Source organism: Plectropomus leopardus, chromosome 6 (assembly GCF_026936395.1).
Source record: "Plectropomus leopardus strain MGB_pleo_1.0 chromosome 6, ASM2693639v1, whole genome shotgun sequence".
In the NCBI taxonomy this organism is placed as follows: Eukaryota; Metazoa; Chordata; class Actinopteri; order Perciformes; family Serranidae; genus Plectropomus; species Plectropomus leopardus.
In genome coordinates, this window is record NC_142181.1 from 23,113,968 (window position 1) to 23,141,847 (window position 27,880).

General features: G+C 40.4%; 3 protein-coding genes across 3 annotated transcripts; all 3 read left to right on the forward strand.

Moving 5' to 3' along the window:
• The first annotated feature begins 1,087 nt into the window (after positions 1-1,087).
• Positions 1,088-6,874, forward strand: LOC148189387 (extracellular calcium-sensing receptor-like). The gene is made up of 9 exons (XM_088078344.1): positions 1,088-1,242; positions 1,515-1,809; positions 1,959-2,045; positions 2,270-2,539; positions 2,854-3,060; positions 4,157-4,432; positions 4,835-5,059; positions 5,153-5,276; positions 5,964-6,874. Exons 1-9 carry the CDS (start codon positions 1,133-1,135, stop codon positions 6,872-6,874), a joined length of 2,505 nt encoding a protein of 834 aa, XP_087934470.1. The 5' UTR covers positions 1,088-1,132.
• A 6,367-nt stretch (positions 6,875-13,241) lies between these two features.
• On the forward strand, positions 13,242-18,245 carry LOC148189388 (extracellular calcium-sensing receptor-like). Its single transcript, XM_088078345.1, has 9 exons — positions 13,242-13,411; positions 13,694-13,988; positions 14,138-14,224; positions 14,443-14,712; positions 15,055-15,261; positions 15,881-16,156; positions 16,786-17,010; positions 17,110-17,233; positions 17,335-18,245. Exons 1-9 carry the CDS (start codon positions 13,302-13,304, stop codon positions 18,243-18,245), a joined length of 2,505 nt encoding a protein of 834 aa, XP_087934471.1. The 5' UTR covers positions 13,242-13,301.
• A 3,477-nt stretch (positions 18,246-21,722) lies between these two features.
• Positions 21,723-27,800, forward strand: LOC148189389 (extracellular calcium-sensing receptor-like). The gene is made up of 9 exons (XM_088078346.1): positions 21,723-21,877; positions 22,138-22,432; positions 22,582-22,668; positions 22,883-23,152; positions 23,464-23,670; positions 24,939-25,214; positions 25,601-25,825; positions 25,920-26,043; positions 26,890-27,800. The coding sequence occupies exons 1-9, from the start codon at positions 21,768-21,770 to the stop codon at positions 27,798-27,800; spliced, it is 2,505 nt and encodes an 834-aa protein (XP_087934472.1). The 5' UTR covers positions 21,723-21,767.
• The last annotated feature ends 80 nt before the right edge of the window (positions 27,801-27,880 follow it).

Here is a 27,880-nt window from a genome sequence, read left to right on the forward strand (position 1 = left end):
TGCAGGCATTGTGTCAGACTGTTGAGGTGAAAAGGGACAAGAGCCCAAGGGCAAAGCTTTGAATTTACCAGTTCATCTGTGTTCAGACACTCAACTATGGTCATGAGCTTTGCATAGTGACTGAAAAAGTTGAGATCCCATACATAAGCAGCTAAAAGAGTTTTTTTTGGGAGGGTGGCTGGGCTCAGCCTTAGAGATAGGTTGAAAACCTGAGACATCCGGAGGGAGCTTGGAGTAGAGACACTGCTCCTTTGTGTCAATATATATAGATATAGATATAGATATAGATACTCATTCTAAAGTGACATAGTTCTGATAACATGTATATGAGCTGACTTTGTCATCGGAAGGATGAGGGGATGGTGTTGCACGGCAGACCACTGTCTTCGGCCAACAAACAACACCACTAGTTGTTTTTTGACAAGGCATTACTGTATTCTTAGTAGTGACTGTTCCACCAAAAGGGAAAAAATTTGACTCATAGATGTAGCTAACACCTCCCAGAAAGCCTTTTACTTTAAGAGGCCACAAAACTGATTATTATTCATTAGGATCATTTTAAGGCAATAACAAATTTGAAACACAAGTTACATCTGAGTTATATTAAAATATATCCCCCATTCATATGTCTAGTCTAGTCTATGTCTGTCTGTACCAGGCTGTATGCTTATTTCTGTTGTAAAGTTATGCATTTTAACATGAGTGTCCATGGTGATTGTCTCTGTCAGAACCAGCCTTGCAATTTAAGGTAATGCAGTTTTTGGCTTTTCTGTATGTCATGTTTCAGCCCCAGAGAATGTCGCTTTGGCCAAAACATGACCTTTTCCTAATCATAACCAAGTGGTTAATACAAAATTAATCTCAAATTAAATGTACGGTTTATTACGCCCTGCCTCTTGTTTTACTTATACCCTGATGGGTGGTGAGCAACACTGAACAAGTCAATAAAAGGAGTTTACATCAGGTCAGAAAAAGAGTAAATGGGAAGAAAGTCATGTCTGCACCTTCGGATATCTATTTGTTCTGGCTTGTGCATTTTATTTTGTTATATTCCTACCTTTCCTCTGCTATGCCTTCTCCTCTTTATTCCACTTATTCCTGCCAGTTACAGGGAGTGTTTCATCTTAATGGGATGCACAAGACTGGAGATGTGGTTCTGGGCGGGCTGTTTGAGACCCACTTCTTTTCTGTATTTCCTGACCTGTCCTTTACCTCAGAGCCACAACAGCCTACCTGCCACAGGTCAGTCTATCAGGGAAACGGCAAAGAGCAGAAACTAGCAGAAATCAATCCCATTACTTTAATGTATCCTTGATACTAAGATGTTACTCTGTTACTGTGTATTTATGCTATTTTATCATAATTTTACAGTATCATGTTCGTAATACATGTTTAACATTTTTATTAGATATATTTCTTTCAATTCAACTAGTGACATTATTTGCAAAATCTGTAACTGTGCACATACATGTTGACAAATCTTGTATTTTCCAACTGTGGTATTTTTGTATTAGTTTTGATATTCTAGGATTCAAGCAAGCTCTGACCATGGCCTTTGCTATTGAAGAGATCAACAGAAACACCAACCTGCTACCAAATGTGACGCTGGGATACAGTCTTTATGATAACTGCCTCGCACTAGGAATTGGGTTCCGTGCAGCGTTGTCATTAGCCAGTGGTCGAGAGGAGCAGATTAAATTATATGAGACCTGTGAAGGAAACCCTCCAGTTGTAGGAATTGTGGGTGATGCTTCCTCTACACGTTCTATTGCCATTTCCTCTGTCTTAGGTTTGTACAAAGTACCTATGGTAAGTTTTCCACCCTCAATACTTTGAATCATTTTGATTTTCCTCTAAATTTAATGTCAAATATAGACATGGGCTAATCACACTTAAAAAGTTGAAAGAGCAAACAAAGGCTTTGAATGTTTTTAGGATGCTCAGTATGTCTTTCACAGGTGAGTTATTTTGCCACATGTTCATGCCTGAGTGACCAACAAAAGTATCCATCCTTCTTTCGGACGATCCCAAGTGATGCTTTCCAGGTGACCATCTATTAGTAAATTAAATATGCATTCAGAAAAGCATATCCCTGCACTGCAATAACATGTATTCATTTTTGTAAAAACCTGTCATATACTTTGTGTCATGGAGCCATTATCTCTTTCCTGAAGTCAATAATTAAACATTGTTGAACCTGTTTTACAGCTTCCCCACAGAAAGATTATTGTAACCTGTGAACTAATCCTTCCACTCTGATTTTTTTTAGGTGCGTGCTATGATTCAAATTCTCAGGCGCTTTGGCTGGACTTGGGCAGGTCTGCTGGTCAGTGATGATGATTATGGACTCCACGCTGCTCGATCCTTCCAGTCTGACCTCACACTGTCAGGTGGAGGTTGTCTGGCCTACGCAGAGGTTTTGCCCTGGGACAATGATCCAGCTGAACTGAAGAGGATTGTGGCTGTGATGAGGAAATCTACTGCTCGTGTGGTCATTGTGTTTGCACAAGAAAATCATATGATCAACCTCATGAAAGAGGTTGGGCTTAAAATACAACTTAATTCTAACATTGAATAATTTTCCCAATTTATTTTTCAAAATTCAAATCAAAATATTAAATTTACAATAAAATATTGTCCAACAAATAGATTCAAATGAATAAAGCAGGCCTCTTTTTTGCAGCAGGGTTTTAGAGTGAACTCAGGGAAATTATGTTGTTAATTAATGATGACATTTGTCACTTTGCTCATAATGCTGTGTAAAACCAGTTAATGAATTGAATTGAGTAAGACAAGATACCAACCATGCCATGACAATATGAAATTATATATTTTTTATAATGCAATGCACAGGTGGTGAGGCAGAATGTGACAGGCCTGCAGTGGATGGCCAGTGAAGCCTGGACTGCAGCTACTGTGCTTCAGACTCCTCAACTCATGCCGTACCTGGGTGGCACTCTGGGCATTGCCATCCGTCGAGGACACATACCAGGGTTCAGGGACTTCCTGTTACAAATACGTCCTGACCTTGAACACAATAACAGCTTTGGAAATAATATGGTGAGTGTTTAGCCTTCCAAATAATATACAATTTATAAGAATAAAACAATAATGTTAATTTCGTAACAACAGTTTTAAATTAATGCTGTAAATGTTTGCGTATCTGTACCCAAATGTCACAGTACTGGGGTTATGGTCATGCAACCTTGTGCAGAATGGTATGTCAATTCATGCAAGTTATTAGGAACTGAAGCTCATAAGCATGTGTTCAAAAACTCAGAAACTTTGAAATGTAAACTTCTTGCAGCATAGCTGAGCACAATATACAGACTTACATGCAAGATAGGTGGACTGTGGGCCTAAGATATGACATATGCGAATGACATACAGACACATGTTGCATATGTGAGTGAAGACTCAACTCTCAACTCATTTTGCAAAACCCTGCATCACTACCCACATTGCTGCACAGAGTGCTGTTTGATTGTTTACTTACATTTTACTATATGATTATATGTGTTTGTTATTTTTGAGCACGCCGCAAAAATTTAAAATCAAAAGTGGTGGATGTGGTAATAAATGATTGAATCTAGACACTCGAAAGATTGAACATATCATCTGTCCCAAAATTCACCAAAATCAACACGACTTATTTTTGGGCCCCAGTAATAAATGCACCTCTGTGGAAGTAGATAAGACAGACCACACCTGAGAAATTTAAAGGACAGACAGACAGAGAGTTCTTCTTCTATAGTTAGATATGAATTGCTTTTCTGTTTTATAGCCTATTGTGACCTGTTTCCTTTTTTGAAAGTGTTTGTTCAATGTTTATACAGTGTAATACAGAGGTCGTTGAAGTTTTCCTTCAAAGTTGCTATTCAGCAAAATGCTGCAGTAACAAGCAAGAGGATTTGGTCTGTCTTTTAAAAATGTATTTGTTTATTTACATTACATCCCCGTTAGTTGTTACCGTAGCAACAACTATTCTTCCTGGATAGTTGCACTTCTGTCTGTTCAAAATAAGTGAAAGTTTAGTTTTTGGTTTTTGTTTTTTTCTACTGTAGGTCACTTGCCATGAACTGTGACCCCTAAACCAGGGTGTGATCTAACATTGACTTTTGTGTAACGTTACACTCCTGTTTTGAATACATTTCAGGTAAATCAGTTTTGGGAACACACATTTCAGTGTAGATTTGTACCATCTCAAGCAGGTTGGCTAGAAGCTGGTGGATCACTATGCACTGGACAAGAAGATCTAGAGAATGTGGACACAGAGTTCTTGGACATTTCAAACCTCAGACCAGAGTATAACGTGTACAAGGCTGTGTATGCCCTGGCATACGCTCTTGATGACATGCTGCAGTGCGAGCCAGGGAGAGGACCTTTCAGTGGGCACAGCTGTGGCAATTTAAAAAGACTGGAGCCATGGCAGGTGTGACATCATTTTACACACATGTGACACACCTCTGTTTATATGACTAAATGCTATGCTTTAGTTTTTCTCGTGGAGCGGCTTTCACAGAATAGGACTGAATTCAAAGCTATGAAATTACTAATGATTAAGTGCATTTTAGACAGCTCAAAGGATATTTCCTATCGCTGCGTGACAGCATTGCATAGTATTATCACAACAGAGACAACAATGTCTTGGTATTGGGTGCACTTACACTCACAGTTGATGTGACTTCAACTTTAAAGAAATTATTTGTTGGAATTGTTAAGGTATTCATACGTTCATGAGTGCATTATTTTACCATGGTTATTATTTACCATGGTCATAATGGAATTGTTTTCATTTCTGGCTTTCCTCTATCCCTTTTTCTGGAATTCATAGCTTGTGTATTACTTGGAAAAGGTCAACTTCACCACACCATTTGGTGATCAGGTGTCATTTGATGAGAATGGTGATGCCTTCCCAAGATATGATGTCATGAACTGGCTGTGGCTCCCTGATGGACAAACTAAAGTTCAGAATGTGGGTGAGGTTAAAGAGTCAGCCAAAGGTGAAGAACTCACACTTGATGAAGACAAAATCTTCTGGAACTTTGAATCCAAAAAGGTTACTTTTGATTTTTCAGTCACCTTTTTGTGTCCGAAAGATAACTGATTTCAACAGCGTAAACAAAGTCGAATAACACATATTCACCAACAGCCACCCCGGTCAGTGTGCAGTGAGAGCTGTCCTCCAGGTACCCGAATGGCCAGAAAGAAGGGGGAACCTGAGTGCTGTTTTGACTGCATCCCTTGTTCTGATGGAAAGATCAGCAATGGGACTGGTTGGTGTTCAGTTTAAAACTTTGAAATTTAGAGAAATCATGTAAGTGTTATCACTTTCTTTCTTTTTTTTAAATACATTTTATTAATTTTTATAGTGCACAACAACAACAAAAGAAAACAAGAAACAGCAAACAAAACAAAAAAGAACAAGAAGATTATGACAAGTATATGTAGCTCTAACATATATTCTGTGTGTAAAAAAATAAATAGCTCTGTACAGTCTTACATATGGAAATTAAACTGGATCCTGCATTGTTTCTATTAGGATTCCCACCAGAAGGTTTTGACTTTAACACCTCACGGTACACTCTGTTAATGAAAACGCTGTTGCTACCCTCAACGGTAACACTGTGGTATGAAGAACTATAAAGGGGCTTACCAATGGAAAGCCTCTCCGCTACATTAAAGGGGAACAACACATATTTCTTAAAGAATTTGGCAACCTGCCTCAGTTCAGGTACCATATGAAATTACAGAATTACTACAGAGGGGTGGATAACTTTTATTACCCCCCACCCCACCCCACCCACTTTTGTTTTACGAAAACTAATGGAATATTAACAGAATGCTGCTGATCTCTTTTAATGTTTATCACACTAGTTTTGCAACTTATATTGTGAAATATTCTATGGCTCTGAGTCTTGCTGTGTTGTCATAATCTTCTTGTTCACTTTCTCCTTGTACAGACTCCATGGAGTGCACCAGTTGTCTGGAGGACTTCTGGTCCAGCCCCCAGCATGACCACTGTGTGCCGAAGGAAACAGAATTCCTCTCCTATTATGAGCCTCTGGGTATCTGCCTGACAACCACCTCATTGTTGGGCACATTTGTATGTGTTGTTGTCCTCGGAATCTTTATCTGTCATCGTGGCACCCCTATAGTACGTGCCAACAATTCAGAACTCAGTTTCCAGCTATTGCTGTCCCTGAAATTATGCTTCCTTTGCTCACTGCTGTTCATCGGACGTCCCAGGCTGTGGACATGCCAACTAAGACATGCTGCATTTGGGATCAGCTTTGTGCTTTGTATATCATGCATCCTGGTGAAAACCATGGTGGTTCTGGCTGTGTTCAAGGCCTCAAAGCCAGGAGGTGGAACCAGTCTGAAGTGGTTTGGTCCTTTGCAGCAGAGAGGAACAGTTCTGGTTCTTACATCTATTCAGGCAGCAATCTGCACTGCTTGGCTTGTCTCCTCCTCACCAGCTCCGCATAAAAACACTCAATACCACAATGACAAGATAGTTTATGAGTGTGTTGTTGGGTCCACAGTTGGTTTTGCAGTGTTACTGGGGTATATTGGCTTACTGGCTGTCCTCAGTTTTCTGTTAGCATTTCTTGCGAGGAATCTTCCAGATACTTTCAATGAAGCCAAGCTCATCATATTCAGCATGTTGATCTTCTGCGCAGTATGGGTGGCCTTTGTCCCTGCTTATGTCAGTTCACCAGGTAAATATGCAGATGCAGTGGAGGTATTTGCCATCCTGGCCTCAAGCTCTGGCCTTTTGTTGTCACTATTTGGGCCCAAATGTTACATAATTTTGCTGAGACCAGAGAGGAACACAAAGAAAGCAATCATGGGTCGGGGCATTAAGTCCTAGAACCTGCATTTAGTTTCATAAAACGATGCAACAGCATTCTTTATGGTACATCATCCAAAGTCCTAAATGGACGGCAGTACATTTAGGACTCTGCCCCTCTCCTGTTTATGCATTACCACTCGAGTGATCAGCTCACCACTGTCTTCTAAAAGCTCAAAGTCCTTCTCCTTTCTCACATAGTCATCCATAACCAGGCCCTCCTTCCTCACCAACATGCTCTACTGCCACACTCCTCACTGCAGTCTTTGCTCTTCTTACGCCAACCTCCTGTTTCCACTTCTCTGAACTAAGCACCAGAACTGGGGCAACAGAGCCTTCTCCATCAGCCGTTCCCTCTGAAACTCTCTTCCCAAAAATATTCAGGGCTGCAATTTTACCCAGTTCAATCAAAACTTACCTTCTCAAAACTTCTTTTGATGTGGGATTAACATTGGGTGTGAAATGTATTTTAGTGTGTACTGTTTTTATGATTGTTAACTACTTATGTAAAGTGTCTTTGAGTGCCATGAAACGTGCTCTATAAATAAAATGAACTATTATTATTATTAGTATTTTAAAATTATTATTAATGTTAATTCACTAATGGAATGTATAAATAATGGACTCAGCTACTGTGACATCACCCATTGGTTTGTGACTGCTGTTTTTGAATCTCGAGTTCAGTAATATTGCTGTTGCCATTTTGTTATTTTAGAGCCAGAATTGAACACATTTGCATTCGAGGCTTGAGGTGTGATCCTGGAAGCTGTGTTTTCCAGGGCAAATAACTGCTGGCAGAGTCTCTGAAGACAAAGCGGTCCCAGGGGAGTGGCCAGACTATAAACTATTCAAGAAAACCCTGGGGCCGGTCAGGCTCTACCTGAATAGACAATATGGTGCTGCCACCCTGAAGGTCCACCACCTGCAGCGATAGATATTGGGGTCAGGTGTAGTGTATGCAATGTGTGCATTGTGTGCCAGGCAGCAGGCAAGGGCCAGAGATCCAGGCATGCTGTGCCTCGGCATTGCAGGCTGGATCTGGGGAAGTTGAATGTCACCTCTCTAGCAGAGAAGGAACTGGAGCAAACGTGAGTCGCTGAGAAAAGGTTTCTGAATGTTGTTTGCACCTATGCTTCAAACAATGGTTCAGAGTACCTGGCCTTCTTTGAGTCTCAGGGCAGTGTCCTGGAAAGGGTACTGAGCTGGGAGTCCATAGTTATTCTGGGGGACTTCAATGCTCACCTGGGCAATGACGGAGAAAGAGGGGGGTAGTATTAGTATTGGTTATTGGGGGGTAGTATTGGTTATTGGACTTCTGTGCTAGTCATCAATTGGTAATAACATACGTACACCATGTTCAAGCATAGGGAGGTGTTTAATTGTACATGGTGCCACGACACCCTAGGCCAAAGATCTGTGACCGACTTTGTGGTCATATCATCTGATCTATGGCTATATGTCTTTGACACTAAAGTAAAGAGTGGAGCAGAGTTGTCAAGTGATCATCACCTGGTGGTGAGTGGGATCAGGTGGAAGGGGAGGCTGCTGGATAGTCTTGATAATCCTAAAAATGTAGTGAGGGTGAACTGGGAATGTCTAGCTGAGGCCCCTTCAACTCCAGACGTGTGAAGTCTTCAACTCACACATCTGGAAGAACTTTTCATGCATTCTGGGGTAGGTTGGGACATGGACTCTAAGTGGTTCTTGTTCAGGTCCTCCATTTTGGAGGAAAAAAAAATAAACTAACTTATTTAAACTAAAAATTGTGGTCAGAGGGTCATTGGTGCCTTTTAGGGCACCCATAGAAGAACCTGCCGGTGGACGCCAGCAGTAACGGAGGCCATCAGGTAGAGAAGAGAGGGCTTTTGGTGGGTTTTGGCCAAAGCATCCCCTGAAACAACACAGACTGGTTGGCCAGAAGGCTGCAGCTGAAGCAGTCGCCAATGAAAAAGACCCAGGTTTGAGAGAAGTTCAGGGAGGCTACAGAGAGGGAGTCTTGGTCAGAATCAAGGCAATTCTGGCAAACTGTGAGGAGAGGAAAGCAGGGCTCATCTCAGTCTGAAGGCTCAGGGTCCATGTCCTTGACAGAGGTCACTGATTTGACTGAATTGGATCAGGTGGAGGGGGAGGCTGCTGGACAGTCCTGGTAAACTTAAAAATGTAGTGAGGGTGAACTAGGAATGTCTAGCTGAGGCCCCTTCAACTCCAGAGGTGTGAAGTCTTCAACTCACACATCTGGAAGAACTTTTTATGCATTCTGGGGTAGGTTGGGACATGGAATTTAAATAGTCCTTGTTCAGGTCCTCCATTTTGGAGGAAAAAAAATTAAACTAACTAACTACTCATTTAAACTAAAAATTGTGGTGAGAAGGTCATTAGTTTCTGTTAGCGCACCAATAAAAGAACCCGCTGGTGGACACTAGCGGTAACGGACGCCATCAGGTAGAGAAGAGAGGGCTTTTGGGGGGGTTTGGCCAAAGGGTCCCCTGAAGCAGCAGACATGTACTGGTTGGCCAGATGGCTGCAGCTGAGGCAATTTCCAATTAAAAAAAATTGAGAGAAGTTCAGAGAAGTTCTGGCAAACTGTGAGGAGAGAAAAGCAGGGCTCTTCTCGGGCTGTGTTTAGCAGTTGATGAAAACTGATTACCTGGGCTGAGGCTATTGTCAGGTGGTGGAAATAAAACTCTGCAGAACTTCTGAACCCAACCGTCATATCCCCCACAGAGAAGGCAGAGTCTGAAGGCTCAGGGTCCATGTCCTTGGCAGAGGTCACTGATGTAGTCAAAAAGCTCCTTGGCAGCAAGGTGCCAGGTGTGGATAGGATTCCCCCTGAGATGCTGAAGGCTTTGGACATTGTTTGGCTGTCTTGGCAGACACGCCTTTTCAGTGTTGCATTGAGGTCAGTTATAGTGACTGTGGAGTGGGGTAGCACTCCTGAATTCAATGTCCAAACAATGGTTGGACATTGAATTCAGGAGAAGGAATGCAGGTTCCATCCTGGTCAGGAAACAGTAGAACAGCTCTTTACCCTTGTAGGACTGCTAGAGGCGTCATGGGAGTTTGCCCATTTAGACTGCATGTGGTTTTTTTTTTTGGACCTGGAGAGGGCTCACAACCATGTGTCCTGGGAAGTCTTGTGGGAGCTACTGTGGGAATAGGAGGCACTGGGGTTGTTACTTCTAGCCATCCAGTCCCTGTATGACCAAAGCTAAAGCTGTGTTAGCATACTCAGCATAAAGTCAGACATGTTCCCAGTTGGTGTTGTCTTCCGCCAGGGTTGTCTCTTGACACAGATTTTGTTTGTGATATTCATGGACAGGATCTCAAGGTTGCAGCCGGAGGAAGGAAGGGGTCCAGTTTGGGGACCTCAGACCTGGATCTTTGCTTTTTGCAGATGATGTGGTTCTGTTGGCTTCTTCACACTGTGACCTCCAGCATGCATTGGAGTGTTTTGTAACCGAGTGTGAAGCAGTCGGGATGAGGCACAGCACCACCAAGTTTGAGGCCAAGGTTCTCTGACAGAAAATAATGGATTGCCCTCTTTGGGTTTTTGGAGTAACTGTCCCAAGCAGTTAAACTATTTCGGGGTCTCGTTTACAAGTGAGGGAAAAATGGAGTGTGTGGTGTATAGGCGGTTTGGTGCAGCATCAGCAGTGATGCAAGCATTGTGTCAGACTGTTGAGGTGAAAAGGGACCAGAGCCCAAAGGCAAAGCTTTGGATTTACCAGTCCATCTGTGTTCAGACACTCAACTATGACTAAAATGAGTTGGTTTTTTTTCAGGAGGGTGGCTGGGCTCAGCCTTAGAGATAGGTTGAGCACCTGAGACATCTGGAGGGAGCTTGGAGTAGAGCCATGGCTCCTTTGTGTCAAAATGGGTTAGTTCAGGTGCTAGGAGGCGCTGGGTCAGACCCAAAACACACTGGACGGTTTACATATTTTACATATTTCATCTGGCCTGGGAATGACTTGGGGTCCTCCAGAGAGACTGAAAAACTGAAAAAATTGTTGGGAAATGTCTGGAGTACTTTGCACAGCCTGCTGGCCCTGGATAGGTAAATGAAAATGGATGGACGGATGGATGGATGGATGGATGGAGTGATACCTCATAGACAGTCACTCAAGCTGCCCCACCCTTAACTGCTATAGAGACCAAAAACTTTTTTTTATAGGCTGTAAAATTGTTTATATCTGCTGCAAACTTGGGCTTTTATCGTTTTTTGAGCCAGCCTCTGGTGGGCATTCGAAGAACAGCAATTCTTGACACTTTTGCATTGGCTTTATTCTTCAGGCTTAGAGGTTGCCACTTGGGTACATTTGATTATACTGTAAGTTACTTTCTCAAAATAAACCACACAGACTTTGTTGATTCATATTTTGTGCATCTAGTAGTGACCTGTCAGGAGCTTATGTGGATATACCCACCAGCTTTTATAAAACCGCCAAATTCAAAAAGAAGCAGTAATCCATAACTCCCTTAATACAGTATAAAAGAATAGCAGAGAGCACTGATAGAATTATACAATGCCAAAAACAAGCATCTGAGAAGCTGACTGGGATAGCATTTTCATACTCTGATTATGCAGTGTCTCATTTGCACAAAGTCAGAAACTTTAAGAATGGCACTGTCACAAGGTTTGAAGACTCAGTTTTATAACAGAATCGGAATCAGAAATGTGTGAAGAGGAGAATGTATTATTTTACAAATGGCTTGGTATGCTGCTACCATCTAGTGGACATGTTCAGGGTTGATTTAAGTTGATATGCTTGTCACTCACAAATTGTGGGTAATACTCAATATAGAGTCACTCTTCTGATAAATATTGTATGTATGAAACTCAGGAGCAATTCAGAAGAAAACTTGTATCCCTTTGCATATCCCTGACAAGGCAAGTAGATATTTTACTTGAAGGTAAAGCAGTCTGTTTACTTTATCTACAATTCAATTTACGTACATATCCACGTCCATTCAATTTCATTCAAAGAATCTAATAACCACTTAATATGACTATGGTGCACATTTCATGAGATCATCAATCATAGTGGTCAGCGGTCAACCCAGCCCAGTTGCCAAAGGAAAATGTTAACATTGTACATTTTTTCAAATGAAAGATACATTGCATTTGTACATTTCCTAGGTATTACTGTAACATTTCTTAAGTGTGTTCTGATTTAATTTATATGGCCTGACTTTGTCATCAGAAGGTGGAGGGAATGGTGTGACCTGTTACTTCGCCATGCTGCAGACCACTGTTTGAGACAAACAAACAACACTGGTTGTCTTTTGGCAAGACGTTGCTGCAATTCCAGTGGTGATTTTGGAACCAAAACTGGGTATTTTAAGCCAAAACAACACGTTCCCACTCTAAACCCATTCTGTTAGGACCTTCCGTGTCAACCTATGACATTTAAGGTATCCTTGTGTGTCAGTTGTTTATGCTCTTGGATGCCGTTACAGTGATGTTAACAAATGTATGTGGTGGGATGATGTCATGCTTGGGTGACGCTGCCCGTTACCATGATGTCAACAAATGTACATGTGGTGGGTTGAAGCAGCACGGTCCCTATGTTTACAACAATGCCGAATGTCACGATGGTTGGGATTAGGCACCAAAGTTACTCATGACTAGGTTTAGGCAAAAGGGGCACATAGTAAAGTGTTGGAAAAAAACACTGAACTCCCGCATGAATGTCAATTGTTTGTGGAACCCATCCACCTATCCACCCGCCACCCCTATGAGCGCACTCACACTCCTTGGTTTTGTCTTGCCATGTTGTCAAGTGACACTTACATGTGTGTTACATGTGGATGCGCCTGCCACCATCCGGCTGTCTGCCAGGGTATGATAACAATGCCACCGGTTCTATCCGACCCCGCTATTATCCATGTGTGTTGCATGTGGACGCGGAAGGCTGACAGAGCGGCACTATTTGACAAGTTCAGAGTGAGAACGGGTAGGCCAAAGCCATAGACTGTGTAAAAATTATGGAAGTTGTCATTGTGACATCACCTCTAGGTGATGTCACAATGTCACAGGGTTGTAGACTCGCCATCTTGGATCTTTGACACCAGAAGTGACCAAAGTTGAACAAGAGGGTTGAGCTGTGGAGGATCAAGGTTTGGATTTGACTTTTGAATGTTATTAATAGTGCATACATTAATTTTGCCTAAAAACAAAGTCAGTCTCAAATGAAATGTGTATTAGTCCCTACCCTTTGTTTTACTTATGCCCAGATGGGTGGTGTGCAACATTCAACAAGTCAATAAAAGGAGTTGACACTGGGTCACAAAAAGGGTAAATGGGAGGAGAGTCATGTCTGCATTTTTAGATATCAACTTGTTCTTTATAATGTATTTCATATTGTTCCATCCCCACTTAATCTCTGCTACGGCTTCTCCTTTTGATTCCACCTCCTGCCGGTTACATGGGCAGTTTCATCTAAATGGGATGCACAAGGCTGGAGATGTGGTTCTTGGTGGGCTGTTTGAAATCCACTTCTTTTCTATTTTTCCTGACTTGCCTTTTACCTCAGAGCCACAACAACCTACCTGCTACAGGTCAGTCTGTCAGAGAAACAGTGAAAAGCAGAAACTGAGGGAAGTGAGTCTCATTACTTGAATATATTGTTTTAATAATAAGATATTGCATTGCATGTTTATGACAATTTAAACCCATCATTTTTTTTATTACAGTCCCCTTTATTAATTTAAACTTCAAGTATTGCAATAATTGTTGGTACTCAACTGACTCAATTGTTTTCAAAATCTGTAATTGTTCATATACATGTCAGCCCAGTGTCTTTCATGTTGTTATATCCAACTATGGTATTTTTGTGTTAGTTTTGATGTTCTAGGATTCAGACAAGCTCTGACCATGGCCTTTGCTATTGATGAGATCAACAGAAACCCCAACCTGCTACCAAATGTTACTCTGGGATACAGTCTTTATGATAACTGCGTAAAAATGGGAATTGGTTTCCGTGCAGCGTTGTCATTAGCCAGTGGTCGAGCGGAGCAGATTAAATTATATGACACCTGTGAAGGAAACCCTCCAGTTGTAGGAATTGTGGGTGATTCTTCCTCTACACGTTCTATTGCCATCTCCACTGTCTTAGGTTTGTACAGAGTACCTATGGTAAGTTTTCCACCCTCATTACTTTGGATCATTTTGATTTCTCTCTCAATTTAATGTCAAATATAGACATGGGCTAATCACACTTAAAAAACTGAAAGAGCAAACAAAGGCTTTGCATGTTTTTAGGATGTTCATTCTGTCTTTCACAGGTGAGTTATTTTGCCACATGTTCATGCCTTAGTGACCGACAAAAGTATCCATCCTTCTTTCGGACGATCCCAAGTGATGCTTTCCAGGTGACCATCTATTAATAAAATGAAAAATGCATTTAGAAAAGCATGTGCAGTTAAACATTTAAAGAAAACACATTGTTGTACTACATTATTTGTTTAGCTGGAGCTCACCGTAAAAAGCTGAAAAGAAATAATCAAAAAGTATGCAACCTGCTTACTAGGTCCCTCACTAGATTATATCCGCCTATAAATAATAACTCCACTTTGTATTTCTTTTTTAGGTGCGTGCTATGATTCATATTCTCAGGCGCTTTGGCTGGACTTGGGCAGGTCTGCTGGTCAGTAATGATGATTATGGACTCCACGCTGCCCGATCCTTCCAGTCTGACCTTGCTCAGTCAGGTGGAGGTTGCCTGGCCTACGTAGAGGTTTTGCCCTGGGGCAATGATCCAGCTGAACTGAAGAGGATTGTAGATGTGATGAGGAAATCTACAGCTCATGTGGTCATTGTGTTTGCCCATGAGAGTCATATGATCAACCTCATGGGAGAGGTTAGGCTTGAAATACAACTTAATTGTTACTTTATATAGCTATTGAATGTATTTGTTTTTAATTGTTAAACTGAAAGATAATATTTACAACATTGCTCTGTAAACAAAAGGTTTATTTGAATGAAGTATGCCTCCTCTTTTTTGTCAAACGTGCTGCCGGGTTTTAGAGGAAGTTCACTAACTCAGAGAAATTACAGTCCTCCATTTACAATGACATGCATCACTTTGCTCATAATACTGTGTAAAACAAAGGATTGGAAATGTTTACAAATTGAGTAAGACAAGATACCAACCATGCCATGACAATATGAAATTATATATTTTTTATAATGCAATGCACAGGTGGTGAGGCAGAATGTGACAGGCCTGCAGTGGATGGCCAGTGAAGCCTGGACTGCAGCTACTGTGCTTCAGACTCCCCAACTCATGCCGTACCTGGGTGGCACTCTGGGCATTGCCATCCGCCGAGGAGATATACCAGGGTTAAGGGACTTCCTGTTACAAATACGTCCTGACCTACAACACAATAACAACTTTGGAAACAACATGGTAAGTGTGTATCCTCACATTTAATCTAGTATTTTTAAGAAATAAAACAGTATTGTCATTATGTATAACGCAGTTTTAAATTAGTGTTGTAACTGCCTGTGTATTTGTACCAAAACATTACAGAACGGGGGTCACGGTCCAGTGCACACAACCATATGTTAATTGATGCATTTTATGTGCATTGAAATTTTAGCCACATGCCCTGAGCCATATATGCTAAGGTTAGCACTTCAAGCAGATTGGTATGAGAATCAGTCACACTATGCATTATACAAATGTAAAAGTTTTATTTACTCAGTATTATTCTCTATTTTATTATTTTTTCTTTTTGTATTTCATATCAGAGTGTACAAAACAGAAGGGGTTGAAATGTTCCTGATTTTTAAAGTGAATAGTTTACCAAAGTCGAAAGTGGGCAAAATGCTAAAGCAAGTGGATTTTGTCTGTATTTGAGACCTGGACATCTGTCTGTTCAAAATAATTGAAAATAAAAAAGTTCATAATGCATGTAGGGTTTATTTTTCCTGCTGTAATGCACCATTACTCATAAGCCAGAGTATGATACTAACTGTGAAGGGTTTTTTTTTGCTGTTACACTCCTATTTTGAATACATTTCAGGTGAATCAGTTTTGGGAACACACATTTCAGTGTAGATTTGCACCACCTCAAGCAGGTTGGCTAGAAGCTGGTGGATCACTATGCACTGGACAAGAAGATCTAGAGAATGTGGACACAGAGTTCTTGGACCTTTCAAACCTTAGGCCAGAGTATAATGTGTACAAGGCTGTATATGCCCTGGCTTACGCTCTTGATGACATGCTGCAGTGCGAGCAAGGGAGAGGACCTTTCAGTGGGCACAGCTGTGGCAATTTACAAAGACTGGAGCCATGGCAGGTGTGACATCATTTTACACACATGAACATAACCCCACCTATATTGCTAAATGCTATGATTTAGTTTTTCTTGTAGAGTAGCACGGTATATAGTTATTAGATTACTAATGATTAAGTGCATATCAGAGAGCTGGAAGTATTTCTCCTACCACTAGGTGACAGCATTGGATAGTATTCTCAGGTCAGAAACAACAACGGCTTGGCAATGAGTACATTATATTGTCAGTGATGCATCTTCATTTTTTTAAAATATTTGTTGGAATTTTTAATGTATTCATACACTCATAAGTAGAGTATGCAGTTTTATTATTGACCATGGTCAATTGGGTTGGGCAAGTTACTGATAATTACTAATTAAATACAATTACTAGCTACTTCTGTCAAAAAGTAATTCAATTACTTTAAAATTATTGCATAATTAAAGTAATTAATTTCTAAAAAAAAAAGTAATTTTGTGATACTTTTTTGTTAAGTACTTATAACACCCTTATTATCAGAAAGTAATAAACTACATTACTCGTTACTGCCAAATTGAACAGCATTAGTAACGGCGTTACTTCGTAACACTGGTCATGACCGAACTGTTTTCATTTTTTGGCTTTCCTCTATCCCTTTTTCTGGAATTCATAGCTTGTGTATTACTTGGAAAAGGTCAACTTCACCACACCATTTGGTGATCAGGTGTCATTTGATGAGAATGGTGATGCCTTACCAAGATATGATGTCATGAACTGGCTGTGGCTCCCTGATGGACAAACTAAAGTTCAGAATGTGGGTGAGGTTAAAGAGTCAGCCAAAGGTGAAGAACTCACACTTGATGAAGACAAAATTTTCTGGAACTTTGAATCCAAACAGGTTACTTAGGATTTTTCAGTTACCAATTTAGTGTGCCATGGATGGCATATCACAACAGCGTGAAGTAGAATAACACAACATCATTTTTTCTACCTACAGCCACCACGGTCAGTGTGCAGTGAGAGCTGTCCTCCAGGTACCCGCATGGCCAGAAAGAAGGGGGAACCTGAGTGCTGTTTTGACTGCATCCCTTGTTCTGATGGAAAGATCAGCAATAAGACTGGTTGGTGTTCAGTTAAAAACTTTGCAATTTGAAAATATCTTTTAAGTTTAATTTTAAGTTTAAATTTAATATAAGTCTCAACACTCTCCCTATTTTCACAGACTCCATGGAGTGCACCAGTTGTCCAGAGGACTTCTGGTCCAGCCCTCAACATGACCACTGTGTTCCGAAGAAAACAGAGTTCCTCTCCTATTATGAGCCTCTGGGTATCTGCTTGACAACCACCTCATTGTTGGGCTCAATAATATGTGCTATTGTCCTGGGAATTTTTGTTTGTCATCGCTGCACCCCTATAGTACGTGCAAACAATTCAGAACTCAGTTTCCAGCTATTGCTGTCCCTGAAATTATGCTTCCTTTGCTCACTGCTGTTCATCGGACGTCCCAGGCTGTGGACATGCCAACTAAGACATGCTGCATTTGGGATCAGCTTTGTGCTTTGTATATCATGCATCCTGGTGAAAACCATGGTGGTTCTGGCTGTGTTCAAGGCCTCAAAGCCAGGAGGTGGAACCAGTCTGAAGTGGTTTGGTCCTTTGCAGCAGAGAGGAACAGTTCTGCTTCTTACTTCTATTCAGGCAGCAATCTGCACTGCTTGGCTTGTCTCTTCCTCACCAGCTCCTCATAAAAACATGCAATACCACAATGACAAGATAGTTTATGAGTGTGTTGTTGGGTCCACAGTTGGTTTTGCAGTGTTACTGGGGTATATTGGCTTACTGGCTGTCCTCAGTTTTCTGTTAGCATTCCTTGCGAGGAATCTTCCAGATACTTTCAATGAAGCCAAGCTCATCACGTTCAGCATGTTGATCTTCTGTGCAGTATGGGTTGCCTTTGTCCCTGCTTATGTCAGTTCACCAGGTAAATATGCAGATGCAGTGGAGGTATTTGCCATCCTGGCCTCAAGCTTTGGCCTTTTGTTGTCACTGTTTGGGCCCAAATGTTACATAATCTTATTGAGACCAGAGAGGAACACAAAGAAAGCAATCATGGGCCGGGGCACTGAGTCATAAAACCTACACTTAGTTAAATATTACACCTAATTTAACTATAAGTTACACTCTCAGAATCAGTGCTACAGACTTTTGGTTCATCCAACATTGTTATATGCATTTAGTTTTTTCTTGTCCAGAGCTGATGTAGATACTCATCCATTTTTCATCGTGCCCCCAAATTCTCAAAGCTCTGCTCAGCTCCCAAATTTAGAAAACATAAATTGAAACAAAAAGCAGTGATCTACAACTTCCTGAGTACAGGATAAAGCAGTGACACTCAACTTATGGACTTGGCTGGCTCCTGTCAGGGTGCACGTTTTTGTTTCCAAAAACAAAACAAAACAGACAGACAAAGGTTCTAGCTAAGACCCTAATGTCCTAAAAACCTTAAAGCTTAAAATTAAATCCTAATAACATGTATGGGGCTGCCGCAACTGGACTGTGGCATCCTGTCATTTTGCAAAAGTGACCCCCAAGCAAAGCAAATTTGTATCCCTGGCATGAAGGACTTATGTGAAGCATTGACAGATTTATACAGAGCCAAATAATAGCTTCTGAGAGGCTGAGTGTGATTGCATTTGCATAGTCTGACTATGCAGAACCTCTAAACTCCACTAAATCAGCAACTTTAGGAATAGCATTGTCACAAGGTTCTGGCCAAGCTGTACGACGTAGAATTAGAGTTACACTGTCTAAGCGTTGCTTTATTTAACACCAGCTTTGCTGTCTCTTGGTTATCAACAGTACAACAATATTTCTTTATTTCAATGAACACTGCTCAGGGGGGTGACAGACTAAATATTGCGAAATAACATGTTTGCGTCATTTCACCAGCATGTGGAAGTAGGTTGAAATGAGTTCATTAGGTAAGGTTAAAACAGAATATTCTGCCATATTCTGCATTTTCTTTTTAATTCAATAAAATACTGCGCCAATAAAGTGAGCTGTGGAAATGTGCTTTATTACATCAACAACTGGGAAAGATTTTCAAGAGAATTAAATATCTTACTACTATCCTACTACTACTATCCTACTGATTGTTAGCCTCACTAGGCTTCTAATTCAAACTAACTGATAAAATACACGCAATTAAGTACTTATGCCGGAGATGTACTTGTTCTTGGAAAAGGAAAAATAAATGCCATTACTTCAGGGATTAGTAATAAGATGTTAAATTGCATGCAAAACTCAGACTGGTTAAAGCATCAACATACTAACATCAACTAAGCCTGGCCAAAGCCAACTACCCAATAAACTGACTGCAAAATGATCACATCAATAACTTATTGAAAATATCCAATCAACGCAAGTGACACAACACATGTAAGAAACAACAGCTATATGCGTCATGACCCACATCAAGGAGCAGCAATGTCTTGGTAATAAACAACCACTTGTTGTCAATGTTGAATGCAAATGGCTGATATTGAAAGGAAGCCACAGCAGCCATTTTCTCAGAGAGCTGAACTTAGAGGGGATGTCTTCATTTGTCAAGTTTAAACCTGCACAAATAAACAAATCATCTTCGAGATCCAGCGGTCCTAACAAAGTCGAGATCCTGTTGAGGAGGGTGAGCATGCAGATAAGCTTCCCCGAGGTGGTTTCTAAGGGTTTGTGCGGAAATTCTTTGGTTGTTCAAACTAATTGTTGCATCAGCAGATTGCTGATCTCAGACTTTCTTGCGGGTGAAGATGATATATATGTCGAGATCCCATGGAGAGCAACTGTAGCCATATATGGTCTGCAGTTCTGGGACCACTTGGATGAACTGCAAAATTAACAGGAATAATATTGGAAAGTGACCTTTTATTGTGACCATTTCAAGGCACACCTGTGTAGTAATGATGCAGTTCAGTTAGCATCTTGATATACAGCCTATCTCATTCCAAAGTTATTAAATACCTCCACTTTTGCAGCGATTTTGGCATAAGGTCCAGACTCTAAAAGCCACCTTTCGCGTCCGCATAATCCACCACTGAGTAGCGTCAGCTGAGAACACAGCCAGACAGAAGTATTTGTGGTGTTATTATAAACTGCCAGACAGAACTGATGGCACCTTCTGCAAGCAGCACGATACGTGGCCCCATTTTACACGCTGGATGGCATCAAGTTGAAATGCTGCCAATGAAAACATAATATAAGGTGCACAAAATTGCCCTTTGAGGGCAGGCGTGAGGGGCAGTGGATGGATCAAACAAACCCCTGACTTAAACATTAATAGCAGATGCAGAGGGTTACAATGAGTGTAATATGTAGATGTGGAAGTCAATTGCAAAGTGGCAATATGTGATGATTTGGGATGAGAACACGTGATATGCCACCCGTGTCTGAAATTAGCTGCCAAACTGTGATATATATAAATATATATATATATATATATATATATATATATATATATATATATATATATATATAGAGAGAGAGAGAGAGAAAGATACTCATTCTAAAGTGACATAGTTCTGATTACATGTATATGAGCTGACTTTGTCATTGGAAGGATGAGGGGATGGTGTTGCACTGCAGACCACTTTCTTAGGCCAACAAACAACACGACCAATTGTTTTTTGACAAGACATTACAGTATTCTTAGTGGTGACTGTTCCACCAAAAGTGGGTGTTTTTTTTGCGAGGGATTGCTATGATTCTAGTGGTGATTGGGGCACTAAGACCAAGTGTTTTCAGCCAAAAAATGTACTCTATATAAAAAATGGACATAGCCACCAGGATATTACCCATTGGTTTGTGGACTGACCTTTTGAAGCCTAGAGGTTGGCATTTTGGCTGTCGTAATCTTTGATTTTTGGAGCCAAAAGGGACCAAATTTGGTTTAGAGGGTAGCACTGTGGAGAACCGAAGATTGGATTTGACTCATAGACGTAGCTAACACCTCCCAGAAAGCCTTTTACTTTAAGAGGCCACAAAACTGATTACTATTCATTAGGATCATTTTAAAGCAATAACAAATTTGAAACACGAGTTACATCTGAGTTATATTAAAATATATCCCCCATACATTTGTCTAAAATGGGAGAATTAGCTTTAGAGACAAAACCATTTTTTGTACCAGGCTGTATGCTTATTTTTGCTATTAAGTTATGCATTTTGACATGAGTGTCCATGGTGATTGTCTCTGTCAGAACCAGCCTCGCAATTTAAGGTAATGCAGTTTTTGGCTTTTCCGTATATCATGTTTCAGCCCCAGAGAATGTCGCTTGGCCAAAACATGACCTTTTCCTAACCATAATCAAGTGGTTAATACAAAATTAATCTCAAATTAAATGTACAGTTTATTAGACCCTGCCTCTTGTTTTACTTATACCCTGATGGGTGGTGAGCAACACTGAACAAGTCAATAAAAGGAGTTTACATCAGGTCAGAAAAAGAGTAAATGGGAAGAAAGTCATGTCTGCAACTTCAGATATCTATTTGTTCTGGCTTGTGCATTTTATTTTGTTATATTCCTACCTTTCCTCTGCTATGCCTTCTCGTCTTTATTCCACTTATTCCTGCCAGTTACAGGGAGTGTTTCATCTTAATGGGATGCACAAGACTGGAGATGTGGTTCTGGGCGGGCTGTTTGAGACCCACTTCTTTTCTGTATTTCCTGACCTGTCCTTTACCTCAGAGCCACAACAGCCTACCTGCCACAGGTCAGTCTATCAGGGAAACGGCAAAGAGCAGAAACTAGCAGAAATCAATCCCATTGCTTTAATGTATCCTTGATACTAAGATGTTACTCTGTTATTGTGTATTTATGCCATTTTACCATTATTTTACAGTATCCTGTATTATTTGTATTAAATATATTTCTTTCAATTCTACTAGTGACATTATTTGCAAAATCTGTAACTGTGCACGTACATGTCGACAAATCTACTTGTATTTTCCAACTTTGGTATTTTTGTATTAGTTTTGATGTTCTAGGATTCAAGCAAGCTCTGACCATGGTATTTGCTATTGAAGAGATCAACAGAAACACCAACCTGCTACCAAATGTGACGCTGGGATACAGTCTTTATGATAACTGCCGCGCACTAGGAATTGGGTTCCGTGCAGTGTTGTCATTAGCCAGTGGTCGAGAGGAGCAGATTAAATTATATGAGACCTGTGAAGGAAACCCTCCAGTTGTAGGAATTGTGGGTGATGCTTCCTCTACACGTTCTATTGCCATTTCCTCTGTCTTAGGTTTGTACAGAGTACCTATGGTAAGTTTTCCACCCTCACTACTTTAAATCATTTTGATTTCCCTCTAAATTTAATGTCAAATATAGACATGGGCTAATCACATTTAAAAAGTTGAAAGGGTCAACAAAAGCTTTGAATGTTTTTAGGATGCTCAGTCTGTCTTTCACAGGTGAGTTATTTTGCCACATGTTCGTGCCTGAGTGACCGACAAAAGTTTCCATCCTTCTTTCGGACGATCCCAAGTGATGCTTTCCAGGTGACCATCTATTAGCAAAATAAAAATACATTCACATTTTTTTTTGTAAAAACCTGTCATATACTTTGTGTCATTGGAGTCGTTTGGTCTCAGCTGAAAGTCAATAAATAAACATTGTTGAACCTGTTTGACAGCTTCCCCACAGAAAGATTATTGTAGCCTGTGAACTAATCCCTCGACTCTGTATTTTTTGTTTGTTTTATTTTTTTTTTAGGTGCGTGCTATGATTCATATTCTCAGGCACTTTGGCTGGACTTGGGCAGGTCTGCTGGTCAGTGATGATGATTATGGACTCCACGCTGCCCGATCCTTCCAGTCTGACCTCGCTCTGTCAGGTGGAGGTTGCCTGGCCTACTTAGAGGTTTTGCCCTGGGACAATGATCCAGCTGAACTGAAGAGGATTGTGGATGTGATGAGGAAATCTACTGCTCATGTGGTCATTGTGTTCGCACATGAAAATCATATGATCAACCTCATGAAAGAGGTTGGTTGGGCTTGAAATACAACTTAATTCTAACATTGAATAATTTCCAATTTATATTTCAAAATTCAAATCAAATTATTAAATTTACAGTAAAATATTGTCCAACAAATAGATTAAATGAAGCAGATCTCCTTTTTGCGGCAGGGTTTTAGAGTGAACTCAGGGAAATGATGTTGTTAATTTATGATGACATTTGTCACTTTGCTCATAATGCTGTGTAAAACCAGTTAATGAATTGAATTGAGTAAGACAAGATACCAACCATGCCATGACGGTATGAAATTATATATTTTTTATAATGCAATGCACAGGTGGTGAGGCAGAATGTGACAGGCCTGCAGTGGATGGCCAGTGAAGCCTGGACTGCAGCTACTGTGCTTCAGACTCCTCAACTCATGCCGTACCTGGGTGGCACTCTGGGCATTGCCATCCGTCGAGGACACATACCAGGGTTCAGAGACTTCCTGTTACAAATGCGCCCTGACCTTGAACACAATAACAGCTTTGGAAATAATATGGTGAGTGTTTATCCTTCCAAATAATATATCATTTATAAGAATAAAACAATAATGTTAGTTTCGTAACAACAGTTTTAAATTAATGCTGTAAATGTTTGCGTATCTGTACCCAAATGTCACAGTACTGGGGTTATGGTCATGCAACCTTGTGCAGAATGGTATGTCAATTCATGCAAGTTCTTCGAAACTGAGGCTCATAAGCATATGTTAGTACACAAATTATTCAGATGAGGGTTAAATCCTCTAATGTGAGAACTTGGTGCCAATCGCTGCTTGTACAATGAAGTATTCAGAGTTAAAAGAATAATTCAACATTTTTGTTAATGCACAGTTGTACACTTCCAGCAGCATAGCTGAGCACAATATGCAGATTGGAATGCAAGATAGGTGGACTGTGGGCCTAAGATATGACATATGCGAAGGACATACAGACACGCGTTGCATATGTGAGTGAAGACTCAACTCTCAACTCATTTTGCAAAACCCTGCATCACCACCCACATTGCTGCACAGAGTGCTATTTTATTGTTTACTTACATTTTACTATATGATTATATTTGTTTGTTATTTTTGAGCATGCCCCAAAAATTTCAAATCAAAAGTGGTGGATGTGGTAATAAATGATTGAATCTAGACTCTCGAAAGATTGAACATATCATGTGTCCAAATTGCACCAAAATCGACACAACTTATTCTTGGGTCCACAATAATAAATGCACCTCTGGGGAAGTAGATCAGACAGACCATACCTGAGAAATTTAAAGGACAGACAGACAGACAGACAGAAAGTTCTTCTTTTATAGTTAGATATGAATTGCTTTTCTGTTTTATAGCCTATTGTGACCTGTTCCCTTTTTTGAAAGTGTTTGTTCAATGTTTATACAGTGTAATATAGAGGTGGTTTAAGTGTTCATTTTTTGTATACTTAAGAAAGGATCAGAACGGCACCCAAATTTGAATTTTTAATTTTGCCATACAGACAATTCAGGCAAGATGACCATTTTCAGCAAATACTGTATTTTTCTCTCTCTTTTTTTTTTTTTTTAAATTATGAAAATAGTTTACCAAAGTTGCCATTTAGCTAAATGCTGTAGAAACCAGCAAGAATATTCCATCTGTAATAACGGAAACAAAAAGTTCCTTATGTATTTAGTTTTTGTTTTTTTTCTACTGTAAGTCCCTTGCACTGAACTGTTACCCCTAAACCAGTATGTGACCTAACTTTGACTTTTGTGTAACGTTACACTCCTGTTTTGAATACATTTCAGGTGAATCAGTTTTGGGAACACACATTTCAGTGTAGATTTGTACCATCTCAAGCAGGTTGGCTAGAAGCTGGTGGATCACTATGCACTGGACAAGAAGATCTAGAGAATGTGGACACAGAGTTCTTGGACATTTCAGACCTCAGGTCTGAGTATAATGTGTACAAGGCTGTGTATGCCCTGGCATACGCTCTTGATGACATGCTGCAGTGCGAGCCAGGGAGAGGACCTTTCAGTGGGCACAGCTGTGGCAATTTACAAAGACTGGAGCCATGGCAGGTGTGACATCATTTTACACAGATGCACACACCTCTGTTTATATGACTAAATGCTATGCTTTAGTTTTTCTTGCAGAACGGCTTTCAGAGAATAGGACTGAATTCAAAGCTATGAAATTAATAGGATTAAGTGCATTTTATGTAGCTAAAAGGATTTTTCCTACCGCTGGGTGACAGCATTGAATAGTATTATCATGACAGAGACAACAGTGTCTTTGCACTGGGTGCACTTAACTCTCAGATGATGTGAGAAATTACTTGTTGGAATTGTTAAGGTATTCATACGTTCATGAGTGCATTATTTTACCATGGTTATTATTTACCATGGTCATAATGGAATTGTTTTCAATTCTGGCTTTCCTCTATCCCTTTTTCTGGAATCCATAGCTTGTGTATTACTTGGAAAAGGTCAACTTCACCACACCATTTGGTGATCAGGTGTCATTTGATGAGAATGGTGATGCCTTACCAATATATGATGTCATGAACTGGCTGTGGCTCCCTGATGGACAAACTAAAGTTCAGAATGTGGGTGAGGTTAAAGAGTCAGCCAAAGGTGAAGAACTCACACTTGATGAAGACAAAATCTTCTGGAACTTTGAATCCAAAAAGGTTACTTTTGATTTTTCAGTAACCTATTTGTGACTGACAGATAACTCATTTCAACAGCATAAAGCAAAATCGAATAACACATATTCACCAACAGCCACCCCGGTCAGTGTGCAGTGAGAGCTGTCCTCCAGGTACCCGAATGGCCAGAAAGAAGGGGGAACCTGAGTGCTGTTTTGACTGCATCCCTTGTTCTGAGGGAAAGATCAGCAATGGGACTGGTTGGTGTTCAGTTTAAAACCTTGGAATTTAGAGAAATCATATAAGTGTTATCACTTTCTCTCTTTTTTTAAAAAATACATTTTATTAATTTTCAAAGTGCACGACAACAACAACAACAAAAGAAAACAAGAGACAGCAAACAAAACAAAAAAGAACAAGACGATTATGACAACTAAATGTAGCTCTAGCATGCTTTGTGTAAAAAACTGTCAGAAGGAGGTGGGGACTCACTTTCACTTAATATGGCAATGCCCTGTGATTACTCGTTTTTGGAAAATGTTAATAAATAGCTCTGTACAGTCTTACATATGGAAATTAAACTGGATCCTGCATTGTTTCTATTGGAATTCCCACTAGAAGGTTTTGATCTCAACGCCTCACAATACACTCTGTTAATGAAATCGCTGTTGCTACCTAAACAATGTATTTTACTCCAATGGATTAAAGACAAACCCCCAACGGTTACACTGTGGTATGAAGAACTATAAAGGGGCTTACCAATGGAAAGCCTCCATGCTACATTAAAGGGGAAGTACACATATTTCTTAAAAATTTGGCAACCTGTCTTAGTTTAGTTGCCATATAAAATTACAGATTTACTACAGAGGGGTGAATTAACTTTCAGTGTGAATTCCATCTCATAAAAAATGGACTGAATGAAATTATTATTTTTGATAACTTTTATTAAACCTTTCCTACCCTGATCTCTTTCAATGTTCACACTAGTAACACACTAGTTAATCACACTAGTTTTCCAACTTATATTTTGAAATATTCTATGGCTGTGAGTCTTAATCTTGGTGCTGTGTTGTCATAATCTTCTTGTTCACTTTCTCCTTGTACAGACTCCATGGAGTGCACCAGTTGTCCGGAGGACTTCTGGTCCAGCCCCCAGCATGACCACTGTGTTCCTAAGGAAACAGAATTCCTCTCCTATTATGAGCCTCTGGGTATCTGCCTGACAACCACCTCATTGTTGGGCACATTTGTATGTGTCGTTGTCCTGGGAATCTTTATCTGTCATCGTCGCACACCTATAGTACGTGCCAACAATTCAGAACTCAGTTTCCAGCTATTGCTGTCCCTGAAATTATGCTTCCTTTGCTCACTGCTTTTCATCGGACGTCCCAGACTGTGGACATGCCAACTAAGACATGCTGCATTTGGGATCAGCTTTGTGCTTTGTGTATCATGCATCCTGGTGAAAACCATGGTGGTTCTGGCTGTGTTCAAGGCCTCAAAGCCAGGAGGTGGAACCAGTCTGAAGTGGTTTGGTCCTTTGCAGCAGAGAGGAACAGTTCTGGTTCTTACATCTATTCAGGCAGCAATCTGCACTACTTGGCTTGTCTCTTCCTCACCAGCTCCGCATAAAAACACTCAATACCACAATGACAAGATAGTTTATGAGTGTGTTGTTGGGTCCACAGTTGGTTTTGCAGTGTTACTGGGGTATATTGGCTTACTGGCTGTCCTCAGTTTTCTGTTAGCATTCCTTGCGAGGAATCTTCCAGATACTTTCAATGAAGCCAAGCTCATCACATTCAGCATGTTGATCTTCTGTGCAGTATGGGTGGCCTTTGTCCCTGCTTATGTCAGTTCACCAGGCAAATATGCAGATGCAGTGGAGGTATTTGCTATCCTGGCCTCAAGCTTTGGCCTTTTGTTGTCACTGTTTGGACCCAAATGTTACATAATCTTATTGAGACCAGAAAGGAACACAAAGAAAGCAATCATGGGTCGGGGCATTGAGTCATAAAACGTACTTATAGTTTCATAAGACAGAATAAATACATTTCTATACAGTACAAAAACAAGTGGAAAGAGAAGTATTGATAG